General features: G+C 40.4%; 2 protein-coding genes across 2 annotated transcripts in view; one reads left to right on the top strand and one right to left on the bottom strand.

Annotated features, from left to right (window-relative positions):
• Positions 1-26: 26 nt before the first annotated feature.
• RBM48 (RNA binding motif protein 48) lies at positions 27-11877 on the top strand. The gene is made up of 5 exons (XM_007939815.1): positions 27-137; positions 911-1101; positions 2770-2915; positions 5013-5569; positions 11791-11877. Exons 1-5 carry the CDS (start codon positions 27-29, stop codon positions 11875-11877), a joined length of 1092 nt encoding a protein of 363 aa, XP_007938006.1.
• Positions 11878-14137: 2260 nt separating this feature from the next.
• The window catches only part of LOC103196190 (EF-hand calcium-binding domain-containing protein 1-like), a 13456-nt gene continuing 10849 nt past the window's right edge, over positions 14138-16744 (bottom strand). The window contains exons 4-5 of the mRNA XM_007939854.1: positions 16058-16209; positions 14138-14272 (exon numbers count right to left, since the gene is read on the bottom strand). Of these exons, the coding sequence (XP_007938045.1) occupies positions 14138-14272; positions 16058-16209 (287 nt within the window). The remainder of the gene's footprint in view (positions 14273-16057; positions 16210-16744) is intronic.

Genomic DNA, 16744 nt, shown 5'->3' with positions numbered 1-16744 from the left:
TCTCTGCGAGGGCTGAAGCTAACAATATGGCGTTAAGTGGTGGGGAGCTTGGGTCCTTATTTGAGCATCATGTCCAGAAGGCTGTGTGCGACACGCGCGCCAAGTATCGGGAGGGACGACGGCCCCGCGCTGTCAAGGTAGGTACTTTTTGTTCCATTTGTTATCCTGGGAGCTGTTTGTGTGCTCGTTCCACCTTCCCCGCCCAGGTGGATGAAAGCTTGACAAGGCTGTTGTCAGCCCCGTCTCTCGTTGGACTTTGGTGTGAGTAACCGAGAGGCAAGCACCAAAATTCTCCTAAGACATAAGCTCCGCGGGAACAGGGCTTTGTTTTATTCCTTGTATCTTCCGTGTTTACAACTGAGCTTGGCATATGGTACCCCTGCACGCCCCCCAAAGGAAAAAAAAAAAAACTGCCATGGAGATTCCGACTCATGGCAACCCTATAGGACAGAGTAGAAGTGAGCCATAGGGTTACCAAGACTGTAAATCTTTATGGAAGCAGACTGCCTCATATTTTTTTTTCCCCACTGAGCGCCGGTGGGTTTGAACCGCCAACCTTTTGGTTAGCAGCCTAATGCTTTAGCCACTATGCCGCTAGAGCTCCTTTGGTACGTGGTAAGCGCGCTGTAAGTATTGTTAGTTGAGTCTTCCCAGAAACGTGAACAACATCTACTCATCTAATGTCTGGAGAAATTGTCAACTGAAGGTAGTACAATGTATGCTTGTTTGAGGGCCACAAAGGTAGGATGACTTATTTATGCAGAGGGACTGACAGAAATTTGAGTTCTGTATATTTTGTGCAGACTGTGCTGAACAGAATAATGTTTTCAAAGTTGTTTTTAATAAATTAGGACATATTTGTTCCAGGTTTATTTGTGGAATACATTTAATCAATCTGCATTTCTTTTAGGTATATACAATCAATTTGGAATCTCGGTATTTATTAATACAAGGAGTTCCTGCAGTGGGAGCCATGAAGGAATTAGTTGAGCGATTTGCCTTGTATGGTGCAATTGAACAGTATAATGCTCTAGATGCATACCCAGCAGAAGCCTTTACAGAAGTTTATCTTATTAAATTTTTAAATTTACAGAGTGCAAGGTAATGTGCAAGTTAAGCAGTGTCTCATTCCCTCCATTCCATTGGTATCGTTGTCTCAGGTTTCTCTCATTCTTTCCTGAACTAACCCTGTGCTTCTCTTATCTTCCTCCAGTTTTAAAGGTTGTGGTTGTGGTGGTGGTGGTTAGTTGTGGTCAAGTCAGTTCCAACTCATGGAGAGCGCGTATGTGAAGAGTAGAACTGCTCCATGGGGTTTTCAAGGTTCTGACCTTATGGAAGCAGAATGGCCAGGCTGATCTTTCAAGGCATCCCTGGTTGGTTTTGAACCATCAACCTTTTGGCTAGTAGATGAGTGTTTAACTGTTTGCATTCCCCAGGGATAGCCTCTTAAAGATGAGCCTTACCAAAACACTGTTTCCATCCTGTCATTCCCATGCCTTTACAGTTTTTAGTGTATTGTGTAGTAGGTGAGAATTTGGATTTATAGTAAATTTTCCAGTTCCACTGCTTACTGCTTTTGTGACTTTGGCAAGCTGCTTAACCTCTCTCAACCTGTTTTCCTTTTCTGGAAAATCTGTTTGGTAAACCTCTTGAGGTTGTGTGAGGATGAAATGAGACAGTTCACGTAAAGGGTTTAGCATAGTATCTCGTGTTCAGGATGCAGGACATTAACTATTGAAGTCCTTATTGTTCTGGCCCTATGTGAACTGACCCCATCTTGTCCAGCCTGCTATATAGCACAAGCTCTCTGCTCCAGTAAGGCTGACGCATGAAATGCCACATCTGTTTTTCACGTTGACCCTTATTCTTGTCACTAATTTGCTCTGAGCACTATCCTTCCCTAGCTACAACAATTCATGCTTTTTCTGTGCTACCCACAGCACTCACAGTCTCACAGAAACACTTGATTCTATCGGATCATGTGTTCTTTTTGGGCTGCTCTTCTATGAAACCTAATTTTCCACCCATCTTACCAGCTCCCCATGGCGTTTTCTAGAGATTTTGCATCTTCTTTAGCACCTAGTACAGTGGGCTCTAGATAGGCATCTGGATTTGAATCACACACCCAAACTAGTTGTGTGACTTTGGCCAAGTTATATAATCTCCCTGTGTTGGCAACTCACCAGAGGGTTGTTTTGTGATGTAAATTCAAGTGAAGCTTTGAGGAAACTGCCTGGCACGTGGTAAACTGAGTATTTCTTACCATGGACACAGAAAAAAATACTATGTTATATAATACTTATGTTATATTCACAATATTTAAAATATTTTAATGTATGAATCCATTTATAGGAACACAGTATGCTGAAAAGTCGAGGTGGGGTATGAAGTAACTCTCAAGGGCTGTTTAGCTTAACACAGAGAAAAGCCCTGTTTAATGGCTACAGATTGTGTACCTCAAGCCAGCCAACTGGGTCCTAAATTGCTTAAAGGGAGTCTGGATATATGTGAATAATTTAGCTTAAAATCTATGAACACTGTTTGAGAGATGGGGAAAAGGTCTCCAAGAGTATGTACTACAGGCCTGGATCAGTAGGGTTAGTACCACCTACATGCATCACGTCTTAATTTAATTCCCAGACCAGGAGGACGTGTATGCACATAGCAAAAGGTGGACTTTGTTCTTTAGGTCAACCTACTGTATAATAGTTAAGCTTTTGTCCTAAATAAATCTTGGTTAATAAACTATGTGATCGTCTATTTGTTTAGGACAGCCAAGAGAAAAATGGATGAACAGAGTTTTTTTGGTGGATTGCTTCACGTGTGCTATGCTCCAGAATTTGAGACAGTTGAAGAAACTAGAAAAAAGTTACAAGAGAGGAAGTCTTATATAGCAAGAACTACTAAAAATAAAGGTATGGAAAGTCTTTTCCTAAACACCACCTATGTATCATGACCTTTGCTGGGTTTACCAGCATGGAGTTCCCATGCTAGTGGGAGGAGAGGCAAGTAAACAGCCACGATATTAAATAATCCTAAGCCTCAGGGTTCTGTGCAGTTTACATAAACAGGGCTAGGAAAGGAGAGATGTTGGTGCTTGGAGGACTACTGACAGGATATGTGGGGTGGCTGAGTTTTGAATGATAAATAGTAACGATAAATAAACTGGAAGGAGCGAGAAAGAGATGAGAAGGTGAGCCACACAGAATGTTTAAAGGCCCAGAGGAAGAAATGAGTGTCTTGCCTTTAATGAACTGTGATAGTATAGGATAATCAAAGCACAGGGGCTGTGGTAAAAGATCAGACTGGAAAAGTGGAAGCAATCACTGAGGTCCTCTTGTCCATTCTAAGGGATTAATTAAAGCTTTGACCTGACCCGAAGGCAGTAGAAGCAATTATGTTTTGCAGACTAGTTACCGACTGCTGATCATCATGGACCTGTTCCACTTTTGACCAGCAAGTAACCAAATGCCCCACATGTCCAAATGAGTTGTCCCAGACACAAATTCCAATACCTGGAATGGGGTCATGAGATCTGGTACATGGATTATAATAAAGCAGGCAAAATTGGACTAAATCGTGTGGTTTGAAATCTAAGGACTAGAGACTCAAATAACCAGATTCCTACACTATTGCTGAAAAAACATAGTATCCATAGATCTATTCAACATTATGAGTTTATGACTAATTGGGGAGGGGCATGCAGCAGTCGTGAAGAGAGAAGAAAGGAAGAAGGAATGTGGGGCGCTCCTGGGAAAATTTGGGCATCTAACCAGAGGGCTGTGGAGAGTCCTTGTTCATTTTTAGACACTGAACTCTTAACTTATAGGATGTGTAAACAGCCAGCATCAAGAAAAGTAGTGTGTGTGGCAAAGGAAATTTTAAAATACTAGGGTAGAGAAAAACTTTGGAGATCATCTGACCTGTGCCTTATTTTTCATGATGAGGAAATGAAGGTTCAAAGTTTGTGGCTGGTCTATATCACTAGAGGTAAGTTAGGGGCAAAATAAGAATTAGAACACAAGTTTTTGGATTTTCTGTTCAGAGCTTATTATTGAACTGCTTTATTTGTGTTGGTGATGCAAGTCTAGCATCTTCTTCATTCTTTGTACCCCTTCTTAAGACGTTTTTTCTCAGCCCCTGACCTTACTGGTGGTCTCAGTACTGCTCCAGCTTTGAGTTGTGGCATGACACAGTGTTTGTATTTGAACTATGGGTTTCTTTGGCCTTGGACAGTTCAGTTAAGCTTTTTCATCTGCAGTATTCTGGAATCTACATAGTATATTTGCATACATGGTCTCACTTGTTTTAAAAAAACTTGTAAGACATAAAGGAAGACGGACTAGAATAATGTACCTCCCATATATTAATAACTTCAGTAATTACCAACACATAGTCTTATTTGATCTTTACCACACCTTCGACATGCTTCTCTGGTGGCACAGTCTGCATTTGGGAGGATAAACCAGGGAATAGGTCAGTGTAGGCCCTGAAAATGGGCCCAGCACATTGTCTACTTTAAAAACCAACAGACAAACACAAATTAAGTAGCATGATACAGCCATACAGTAGAATACTTTAAAGCTATAAGGAACTCTCTGTAATGATGTGGAGAAACTCTCCAGGATAAATAGAAAAAGCCAAGGTACAGAGAAATAGGTGTTACAGGTTTCCTTCTGAGGGGAAAGGAAAAAGGTTGATGGGAAAAGTAAGATACCTTGGACAAATAAATTTAAAAATAAGAATAGTAATTACTTATGGAGGAGGTGGAAATTAGACAGATGGGGAGCAAGGAAAAGGTGAAACTTATGCTATATACCTGTCTATCTTTTTTACTTTTAAACCATATAAATGTGTTGCCTGCTCAGGAAATAAATTTTTAGAGTAGCATTTGTTAACATGATTTTAAAATGATAAATGTTTGTTTTTAAAATTATATTTCTCAATGATGAACACAATAAATGAACCACTTCTATTTCCCTTTACCCTACCTTTTAAATTGTACCATAAAGACTATTACACAGCAAAGAGGAAGCTGGATACAGAGCCTAAAGACAGAAGAGGTTCCAGACAGGACTTCCACTCGCAGACGTCTGGATTTGGTGCCGCTGCTTTGAACACTTCTGCTGGGAACTCTGATCTTTATTCTTGTGAATTGCCTTTATGTCACATCTCAAAAAGTACCTGTTCATCAGGGCAGCATGTGAACAGAGCATCAGGCTCCTCTCAGTATGGTAGAAACCATGATGAAACAGTGAAGCATTGTAGCTACAATAATTTTCTGCAGAAAATACAGATGAAAACTTTGAAAGATTCAGTGGCCTTCCCAGATTCACAAAAGGTTATTACTCCGTCAGAGGCAATTGACAGATTTATGCCTAGGACAACACAGCTGCAGGAGCGGAAAAGAAGAAGAGAAGAAAACCGTAGACTTGGAATTTTTATTGAAACAAGCACTAGTAGTAATGAGGTTATGATTGGACCTCAATTACCAGACACACCTAAAGTAGATATGCACGATGACTCATTGAATATGACGGCACATTTAATTCGGAATAAACTTAAAGAGGTAAGGTCATTTTTCAAAACTATCTTGATTATTTGATCTAAGATTAACAAGTAAGTAAATAGACAGTCATCTGTGAGAACTATAGGATTGTAATTTGTTTTTCTACATTTTGAATCTTTTCATGTGTTTTTCTACAGTTCTCTCTGTTGAGTTAATGGTAGTAACCAGAGGGAGGAAGTAGTGATACCACCTTGTAAATCCAAGGAGGGGTTGCTGTGAGTTGGGACTGACTCAATGACAGTGAGTTTGGTTTGTTTAGAAGGCAGTTTCACAGGAGTCTTGGTGGTGCAATGGTTAAAGTGTTCAGCTGCTAACTGAAAACTTGGCAGTTTGAACCCACAAGCTTGTCCATGGGAGGAAGATGAGGCAGTCTGCTTTCGTAAAGATTATAGCCTTGGCAACCCTCTGGGGTACTTCTGCTCTGTCCTGTAGGGTTGCTACAGGAATTGACTCAAGGGGACAAGGAAGTTATATTCCTGTTTTTGTGTAGACTTTTTACCTGACAATTACTATTTTCATGTGTGTGTGTATGTTTTTGGTGAAAGTTTACACAGCAAATTCATTTTCCATTCAACAGTTGGTACACATTTTGTTTCATGGCATTGATTACAGTCCCTACAATGTAACAGCTCCCTTCCCACTTCTTCCTCCCTCTGGTTACTTTTTCCCTGTGCTCTTTCCTGTGCATTCCTGCCCTCTGAGCTATCTCCCTGTGCAAATGCTGCCTTTCTGACTTCCCATGGGTCTAAGGAGTGTACCTACTTGGTGTAATTTTTCACCTTGCATGCATATCTATTGTTTGGCTGGAAGCCACAGGAGTGAGTTAATTTCAGGCCCATAAGGTTGACTAGGGGCCATAGTCTTTGGGGTTCCACCAGTCTCTGTCAGACCAGTAAGCCTGGTCTTTTTTTATAATTTTGAGTTTTGGTCCACATTTTCCTCCCACTCTATCCAGGATCTCCTACCCTGATTCTTTTCTGAGTGGTTGGCAGTGGTAGCTGGGCGCTATCTTGTTCTTCTGGTCTCAGGGTCATGTATGCTGAGGTTTGCATGCTCTACTAGTCCCTTGGATTAATTCCTTCCATGTGTCCTTTGATTTTCTTCATTCTTCTTTGGTCCAGACAAGGAGAGGCCAATCATTGCATCTTAGATTGCTGCTCACAAGCTTTTAAGACCCGTCGCTACTTACCAAATAAGGATGTAAAGCTATGTTTTATGTAGTATGCTATGCCAGTTGAGGTGATGTCCCCTGTGACTCATGGTCCCAACACCATGGACATATAGTGACTCACTCCTGCAAGGTCTTTGGCTCTGGCTAAGAAGTTACAATTTTGCTCCCTCTTATCTCTGTTCTATCTATGGACATTCTTAACAGCATATACAAATATGTATGGAGAAATACCATCTGCCAAACTTATATATGGTCATAGGTGTATTCCCTTTTGCCTCCTTATAATACTTGATCATTTAGCCTGTTACCTGATGATTATTAAGGATGAGAAGTTATTTCATAATAAAAAATCATAGATATAATTTTTATGCTTCTCAAGTTTTTTAGTTCTTGCTGACACCCTCACTTCCTTCAGATACTACTGAAATGAGCCATAGATTTACAGAGCTGCCTCAGCCATAAGAACCAGCACTTTCAAGGAAGAAGTTACAGGTCAAAATTCTAGATAAAGAAATGGTGGAACCAAAAAAAGAAATACTAAACACTAAACAATATACTGTTGTTGTTAGGTGTCGTAGAGTCAGGTCCAACTCATAGTGACCCCGTGTACAACAGAATGAAACACTGCCTGGTCCTGTGCCAGCCTCACAATCCTTGCTATAAGTGAGCCCATTGTTGCAACCACTGTGTCAGTCCATCTTGTTGAGGGCCTTCCTCTTTCTCAGTGACCCTCCACTTTACCAAGCATGATACCCTTCCCCAGGGAAAGGTTCCTTCTGACAACATGACTAAAGTAGGTGAGACCAAGTCTGGCCATTCTTGCTTCCAAGGAGTATTCCAGCTTCAATTCTTCCAGGACAGATTTATTAGTTCTGGCAGTCCATGGTACTTTCAGTATTCTTTGCCAACACCACAACTCAAAAGCATCAACTCTTCTTTAGTCTTTCTTATTCATTGTCCAACTTTCACATGCATATGAAACAATTAAAAATACCTTCGCCTGGGTTAGGTTCACCTTAGTCTTCAAAGAGACATCTTTGCTCTTCAGCCCTTTAAAGAGGTCGTTTGCAGAACATTTGCCTAGTGCACTAGGTCACCTGATTCTTGACTGCTGCTTCCATGGATATTACTGTGGACCCGAGTAATATGAAATCTTTGGTAACTTCAGTCTTTTCTCCATTTATCGTGATGCTGCTTATTAGTCCAGTTGTGAGGATATTTGTTTATGTTGAGGTGTAATCCATACTGCAGACTGTAGTTTGTAATCTTGATCAGTAAGTAGTTCAAGTCATCGTCACTTTCAGCAAGCAAGGTTGTATCATCTGCGTATTGCAGGTTGTTAATCAGTCTTCCTCCAGTCCTGATGCTGCATTCTTCTTCATATAGTCTAGTTTCTCAGATTTGGTCAGCATACAGATTAAATAAGGATGGTGAAAGGTTAAAACCCTGACGTACACCCTTCCTGATTGGAAGCCATGCGTTATCCCCTTGTTCTGTTTGAGCAGCTTCCAGGTCTATGTATAGTTTCCTCATGAGCCCAATTAAGTATTCTAGAATTTCCATTCTTCTCAATTTATCCATAATTCGTTATGATCCACACAGTCAAATGCATTTGCATAGTCAATAAAACACAAACATCTTTCTGGTATTCTTTGCTTTCAGCCAAGATCCATCTAACAACAGCAGTGATATTCCTTGTTCCACGTTCTCTTCTAAAAACAGCATATATTTCTGGAAGTTCCTTGTCAGTATATTGACATTTTTTAATTACCTTTAGCAAAATTTTATTGTGTATGATATTAATGATACTGTTTGATAATTTCCACATTCTGTGGGGTCACCTTTGTTTGGAATGGGTACACATATGGATTTCTTCCAGTCAGTTGGCCAGGTGGCTGTCTTCCAAATTTCTGACATAGATCAGTAAGTGCCTGCAGCACAGCATCCATTTGTTGAAACATCTCAATGGGTATTCAGTCAATTCCTGGAGCCTTGTTTTTTGCAAATTCCTTCAGTGCAGCTTTGACTTCTTCCTTTAATACCATTGGTTCTTGATCATATGCCATCTCCTGAGATAGATGAACATTGACCAACTTTTTTTCTGGTGTAGTGACTGTGTATTCCTTCCATCCTTTTCTTGTTTGTTTCCTGTATCATTCAGTATTTTGCCACTTGAGGCCTGTCCCCCCCTGCCCCCAGATTTTTCAGCTTGAGAAATGCCAAGCATGTTCTCTTGGTTTTCTAACTCCAGGTCTTTGTACACATTCCTTTATAATAGTTGACTTTGTCTTCTCAAGCTGCTCTTTGCAAACATCTGTTCAGCTCTTTTATCTCGTCATTTCTTCCATTTACTTTAGCTACTCTCCGTTCAGGAGCAAGTTTCAGAGTCTCTTCTGACACCCATTTTGGCCTTTTCTTTCTTTCCTTTTTAATGACCTTTTGGTTTCTTCATGGATGACGTTCTTGATATCATCCCATGATTCCTCTGGTTTTCAGTCACTGGTGTTCAGTGTATCAAATCTGTTCTTTAGATGGCCTCTAAATTCAGGAAGGATATAACCAAGGTCCTATTTTGGCTTTTGTGGACTTATTTTAATTGTCTTCAACTTCAGCTTGAACTTGCGTATGAGCAGTTGACGGTCTGTTCCACAGTCAGCTCCTGGTCTTGTTTTGGCTGGAGATGTTGTTGTTGTTGTTAAGTGCCGTTGAGTTGTTTCCGACTCATAGCGACCCCATGCACAGCAGAACGAAACACTGCCCGATCCCGCGCCAGCCCCACAATCCCTGCTATACTTGAGCCCATCATCGCAGCCACCTTGTCAATCCATCTCGTTGAAGGCCTCCCCCTCTTTTGTTGACCCTCCACCCTACCAAGCATGACATCCTTCTCCAGGGAATGGTCCCTTCTTACAACATGACCAAAGTAGGTGAGACGAAGTCTGGCCATTCTTGCTTCCAAGGAGCATTCTGGCTGCACTTCCTCCAGGACAGATCTGTTAGTTCTTTTAGCAGTCCATGGTACTTTCAGCATTCTTTGCCAGCACCACAACTCAAAAGCATCAACTCTTCTTTGGTCTTCCTTATTCACTGTCCAGCTCTCACATGCATACAAGGCGACTGGAAATATCATGGCTTGTGTCAGGCACACCTTAGTCCTCGAGGAGATATCCTTGCTTCTTAGCACTTGAAACAGTTCCTTCGCAGTTGACTTTCCCAATGCTACACGTTGTCTAATGTCCTGACTGCTGCTTCCGTTGGCATCGATTGTAGAACCAAGCAATGTGAATTCTTTGACAACCTCAATCTTCTCTCCATTTATTGTGATGCTGCTCATTGGTCCAGTTGTGAGGATTTTTGTTTTCTTTATATTGAGACATAATCCATACTGCAGACTGTATTCTTCAACCTTCATCAGTAGGTGCCTTAAGTCATCCTTACTTTCAGCAAGCAAAGTTGTATCATCTGCGTATCTCAGGTTGCTAATGATTCTTCCTCCAATCCTGATACGTTTTTCTTCATATAGTCCATCTTCTCGGATTATTTGCTCAGCATATAGATTGAATAAGTGTGGAGAAAGGATACAACCCTGACACATTCCCTTCTTGATTTTAAACCATGTAGTGTCCCCTTGTTCTGTTCGAACGACAGCCTCCTGGTCAAGGCACAGATTCCTCATGAGTACAATCAAGTGCTCGGGAATTCTAGGCGGGCCTGAGAGAAAACTCAGGCCCTCCCAGAGTAGCAGGCCGGAAGAGCAGGAGAAAGGGGATAAAAGCCAGGAACCCGGACAGAAGAGCGGTAAGCCCCAGGGATACAGGTGAGGAGAGACAACTCAGGGATGCCCAAAGCAGCAGGCCAGAAGAGCAGGAGAAAGGGGATTAAAAGCCAGGAAGCCAGACAAAGGAACAATCAGCCACAGGGACCCAGGTGGGGGTGATACGAGAGGTCTCCAACAGCAAGACAAACTTGTCTGTCGGTTTGTCCTACTGTGGTGACATGTAGACATGAGCTTTGAGGCTGAGCCTCTGGTGTTTAAAACCCAGTGAAATGCACCTGGTACACGGGTAACAGCCCAGCTTATAGACTGAGAGAGACTAGGAAGAAGGAAGAGGCCGTCCACTTCTCAAATTGGCCAGGGAAAACCTTATGGCTGGAGATACTGAGCTTCTGTTCTATATCACCTCTTTCCACAGATGTAGTTGATCTGATTCCTGTGTGTTCCATCTGGCGAGGTCCGCATGTATATCTGCTGTTTGTGCATTATTATTTGTTGTTGTTAAGTGCCGTCGAGTCATTTCTGACTCATAGCGACCCCATGCATAGCATTATTATTTAGAAATGCTAAATATAATTTACTGTTGTTGTTGTTGTTGTACGCCGTCAAGTCAGACCCAACTCATAGTGACCCTTCCTTGGGTTTCCGAGGCGGTATCACTACAGAAGTAGATTGCCCAACCTTCCTTCTGAGGAGTGGCTGGTGGGTTTGAACCGCCAGCCTTCTGGTCAGCAGTCAAGTGCCTTAGGCACTACGCTACCAGAGCTCCTAGTTTATAATAATTTGCCATTTTAAGCTAAGAGTGTCTTAGTCTGCTTTGACTTACTGTCTACTTTTTCTCTGATGATGTATTTTGGTTTTTATTTCTCCCTGAAAAAATGAAGGCTTAAACTGTTTTCTATTCAGTTCTTCAAAATTTTCAGTTCTCCATCTCAAGCCTCCATGTATCTAAATATATTGAACATTTGTTTCAGGTTACACATAACCAGGATATATACCTGTGTCCATAAAATAAGAGCTGTAAAAGAATTAGGTTGTGTATTCACTTTTCTCCCCTTACATTTTTTTTTTTTTTTCTTGTTAAATGGCTTTAGAAATTTTACTCCATTCAGTTTTGGATAGAAAACTTTGCTGTGTGCCCAGGTTGTATGCTGTACCTGGAACGTGGGCAAGCACTCAATCTTGACGGCCAGGATTGAACTAGTGGATAACTGCCCCTTTACTCCTGTACAGTGACTACTAAGTTTTGATGGTTTTCTTTCTTTTCCAAACTAGGTAATCTTACCTGTGCCAAAGCCTTCAGAGGACAAACTAGAAGATTTGAGTACAAGTCAGCCATTGAAACAAAGAAGAAGAATATAGATTGTCAGCAGGAAATTAATATTTTCTAAAGAAAATATTTATTTATTCTTTTTAATCTGTCATTTTAATTGAGATTTCAGTGCTGGTATTTTTTTAATGCACTCTACTTTGTAATTTCATTCATGCTGTTTATTCAAATATAGCTTGCCTTTCTTTAAATGTTTTGATACATATCTGAAAATTGTTATATAACATTACCTCTCACATTACAGTGTGACTGTATGTAAATGAATGGAGTCAAATGTAGAGTCTTTACAATATAAATAAAAGATAGGCAGCCAGGATCTGTTTCTGATTTTCTTAATGATGTGGAAAACCTCCTCAAGATCTGTAGTTAAGTGGAAACAGGCCTGTGATTCACATTCACAAACCAGAAGTCAGGATATTGCTGAATGCCAGGACTTCAAAATCAAGACAATTCTGTAAAGTAAAAAAGTTAATAATAAACTATTACAACAAAGCTGAAATAGAATCTTACATGCTTTAAATTCTGAGAATTTGCTTTACCTATGGCAATTTAAAACAAACAAACAAAAACAGTACTTGTAAATGCTAGAGTCCTGTGACTACTTTTGGCACATCTATGTTTTGTTTTCTCTTTTTGAATGAGTGGACCATGTAGTTGGAAATCAAGTGCGTCCAGGCTGTTTCCGTTTTGTTATTGTTCAGATTGATTTGAGAAGGCCTGTATCAAATGTCTGTTTTGTTTCACCTATCCTTCAGTGCCTGTTGCCTAGTGGATTGAATTTAAACATATCAGTGAATGAGGTTCAACCTCAGTTATCATGAGCTACTGATCCACTTTTGCTAGGATGACACTACATGGTGGATGCTACTAAAAGAAGCTCCAGGAAGGAGGTTGGCCCTAATTGCATGTTACCTAACTAGATATATATGTGTGTGTATATACACCAAACTAAACTCAGTGCTGACAAGTCAGATCTGATTCTTAGTGACCCCTCCTTAGGTTTCCAAGGTGGTATCACTGTGGAAGTAGATTGCCCAATTTTCCTTCCCAGGAGTGGCTGATGGGTTTGAACCACCAGCCTTCTGGTTAGCACTCAAATGCCTTAGGCACTATGCCACCAGAGCTTTTTTTTTTTCCCTAACTGAAAACACAGGTAAAAGATTATAGAATCTTAGCATAGAATTTGAAGGAGCAAGTTTCTGTCTGGATCAGGACTTCCTGGATTTTAATGTGCTATAAATCACCTCAGGATCATGCCTTTAGTGGAGCCTGAGATTTTGATTTCTCACAAGGTCCCTGGTGATGCTAGTGCTACTGATGCACAGAGCACACTGAGCAGCAAGGCCCTGGATAACCTGGCTATACGTGGCCTCTGGGAGCAGCTGAAGAACTGTTAGTTGTTCCATCCTAAGTAGTTACTCCATTGCAGTTCATTCTTCTGTACTGATTTCTGCCAGCAGTCTCTTAATGAAGTTTGCTATTCACATATTACTACATGTTTCTAGAGAGAATTAAAATATCGTTAGGGAATTAACTACAGTGGAGCTGAGGTTTCTGCTTTTATCAGATGTGTTTGCAAAGTACTGTTAATCAAAGGAAAACTAAGGAAGACATTTTATGAGCCAAATAAATCAACTAAAAGTTGGCCCTTCCAGATCAGAAAACTCTGGTCAGCCTCATACATGAATAACCTTCATGAGTGCAAATACAATACTATACATGTGTCCAAAATTTTTAAAGATACATTCTCACAACTCAAGTACTCTTCTATTGGATCTTTGCTGATCCACTTTACGATAATTATATCTTTCCTTTTTTCAAAAGTCAGTCAATACACTCTGGTTTTGGAAAATACTGTCATACTTAAAATCAAGAATTGTATGTGGAGAAGCAGCTCTGGTGGCTCTGTGTTAAAGCACTGGGCTGCTAACCAAAAGGTATGAGGTTTGAATCCATCGGCATTCCGTGGGAGGAAGATGAGGCATCTACTTCCATAAAGATTTATAGCCTTGGAAATGCAGTGGGGGTCGATAAGAGTTGGAATTGACTCAGTGGCAGTGAGTTTGGTTTGGTTATCAAGGTGACAAAGTCAATAAAAGCTTGTTGAATATCATCACTTAAATAGTTACTAGTATCTTCCTAGGGGCACAAATCTTAGGATTGGGTCAAGACCTTCATGGTTGCCAGACTTCATCTAAACAACAGTGGGCTGAAGCCCTACAGAGGGGAGTATCCAACAGGTATTACTTTCTGGACCCTTATGGTTGTAAGTTGCTTATATTTTTCCCTCAACTAATTTTGGTGCTTGGCATTTCTAACTACCTGTGCTTCTGGTAAACATGGTCCAAACACCTCCAACAAAAGTGTGTCTTCTTTTACTGCTCTTTCAAAGTCTGCAAAAGATATTTTGCCATCGTTGTCATAATCCTAAAGAGGAAGATGATTTCTTGGTAAATGATAAATTTTTTTTGCACGGAAAGTAGTCTAAATGAAAACCTTTTGCCAAGAAAAAGTACGATCACATTTTTGCAGCAGTATTTACATGAATCATTGGAGACCACTGACTTTCTTACTGTCCTAATAGGCATACCCAGGTTACCTTACACGTATAGCCCGTCTCTAAAGCACTTATAGAAAACTCATTTGCTGCTTCTGTGATAAAATGCATTAGGGCAGCACTTTTCAAACTTAGAACTTGTTCATCAAAATATCTCTTACTTGGAAGTTCACCATGTGAAAAGGGTAAATGTGACATTGCCCTGTTAAGGAGCAAGGCACTTGGAGATACAGCAGGAAGAGTTCAGTGAGCTAGAGTCATGAGAAAAAGCCTTGCAGACCACAGATGGGCCATTAAGGTTGGTTGGGATCTGGGTGAGGTGGGAGTAATGCAGAAGTGTGGCCTAACTGGAGTGATGAGAAGGAGCAGAGGTATAAGATGATAGACCTGCCTGGAGTGCAACACTCAGGACAAGGACTGAAAAAAACAACTCGCTGCCATCGAGTTGGATCTGACTCATAGCAACCCCTCCTTGGGTTTCCAAGGCAGTATCACTATGGAAGTAGATTGCCCAATCTTCCTTCCAATGAGTGGCTGGTGGGTTTGAACTGTCAGCCTCCTGGTTAGCAGTCAAATGCTTTAGGCACTATGCCACCAGAGCTCCCAGGACAAGGACTATGGGAAGTTAAATAGAATGTGTTGGGCAAGGAGGGAGTTAAATTATTAACACTTTTACTTAATTGATATGGATTTGATTTGATGGGTTCTTAACTTCTGGGCATAACCACATCAGGGTTGATGACAGTCTAATCTAGAGAAATGTTTTAATAAATGTCAGAAAAAGGTTCATTCCATAACATTTCCTTTCAGACAGTAAGGGATGAGTGGGTGTACTGGGGATCATACTGTCTTTCAAGAAGTTTGCCCTCAGCCCTGCAAGTGGCTAGTGAGGGGCCCAAGGGAGGGGGCTGAGGAAGCGGAGTCTGAGACTGAAGCAGCAGCCCCAGCATGTTTCTGTCCTCAACCCCAGAGGTGAGCTGAGCCTGGCAGCCCTCAACTCACAAAACCTCACTGGTACGCAATTTTGGAGAATAACTACATTGATGATAGAGTGTAGATTTTCTTTAAAGATGAATTCTCTACCTCATTTTCTAGCATGACTTTGGATAAATTATCTGAATTTAGTTTCCTTATTTACAAATGGAGATTAGAGTTTCAACTTCATATAGTGGTTCTGAGGATAAAATGAGTTAATACATTAAAAAGAAGGGCCTAGCATCTAGTAAGCCCTCTATTATAGTGAGTTTTATTGTGTTATTTTGTTACAATGTGTTTTGGTGGACTGGAGGGGTGAAATGACGACAGACTAGCATCTGATTTTACACAAATTGAAATCTAACCTCTCCTCAAATTAATGAGATTTTATTGGTAGTAAAATATTTTAAAGTAAATTCATTTTTTTATTGTTATTCAGTCAGCCCACCCATTCAATAAATATTTATTGAGGACCTACTGTGAGCCACATATTGTTCTAGGCACTAGATAAAGCAGAGAACAGAATCATTAAATTCCTGTCCTCATGAAGATGAGTTAATCTACATGAGGATGGGTTAATCCTTTAACCCATTCATTCACCATGGAAGAAACGAAATTACTTCATTTTTAGATTTGTACAACATCCATGTGATGAATGTATTACAATATATCATTCTTACCATTTTCCTCATTGTTATTTCTACCAATTCTTTAATTCCTTCATCAGTCTCTTCTTCAGATGACTGGTGGTGCAGACTGTTCTTCAACATGTCAAATATTTCCTCTCGAGAAATGTAACCATCACCATTGAAATAATAAACCTCAAAACAGACTTTTCACAGAATAAGAAGTTTAGGACATGTATAAAAACAGTTAAAATGTCATTAGTCTTAGTTATTTCAATATATGATAAAGGATAAAAACAATTCATAGAGCATGTTATTACTGGTTTAATCTGCTATATGGCTGAGTTGATTTTAGAGTAAGCACTCTTTATTGCATTTCTTTCTACAGGATTAAATAATTATCTCTAGGGATGTAAAACTAAACAGGCTTGTATCTGGATTTTGGAATAGAGGGTTTAAAAGTGTTTTATAAAGCTAAAGTAAATATATAAATACATATGTGTACATGTGTGCATGTCCATGTGTGCACTTGTGTATATGTGCATGTGTGTTGGTATAGTGGGTAAGGCATTTGGCTGCTAACCAGCAAGGCGGTGGTTCAAACCCACCAGCTGCTCAGCAGTAGGAAAATGCGGCAATCTACTAAAGATTTACAGCCTGGGAAACCCAATGGGGGTTGCTATGGGTTAGAATTGGGTTGATGGCAGTGGGTTTGGGTTTTTTGGTTAGATGTATATATAT

Source organism: Orycteropus afer, unplaced genomic scaffold (genome assembly GCF_000298275.1).
Source record: "Orycteropus afer afer isolate SDZICR_OR568_19922 unplaced genomic scaffold, OryAfe1.0 scaffold00063, whole genome shotgun sequence".
Taxonomy (NCBI): Eukaryota; Metazoa; Chordata; class Mammalia; order Tubulidentata; family Orycteropodidae; genus Orycteropus; species Orycteropus afer.
This window is presented reverse-complemented; position numbering and strand designations above follow the sequence as displayed.

Coding starts and splice junctions, on each gene's coding strand:
- RBM48 (XM_007939815.1), top strand. CDS start 27: ATGGCGTTAAGTGGTGGGGAGCTTGGGTCCTTATTTGAGCATCATGTC. Junction 1,102..2,769: donor TTAAATTTACAGAGTGCAAG/GTAATGTGCAAG, acceptor CTATTTGTTTAG/GACAGCCAAGAGAAAAATGG. Junction 5,570..11,790: donor TTCGGAATAAACTTAAAGAG/GTAAGGTCATTT, acceptor TTTCCAAACTAG/GTAATCTTACCTGTGCCAAA.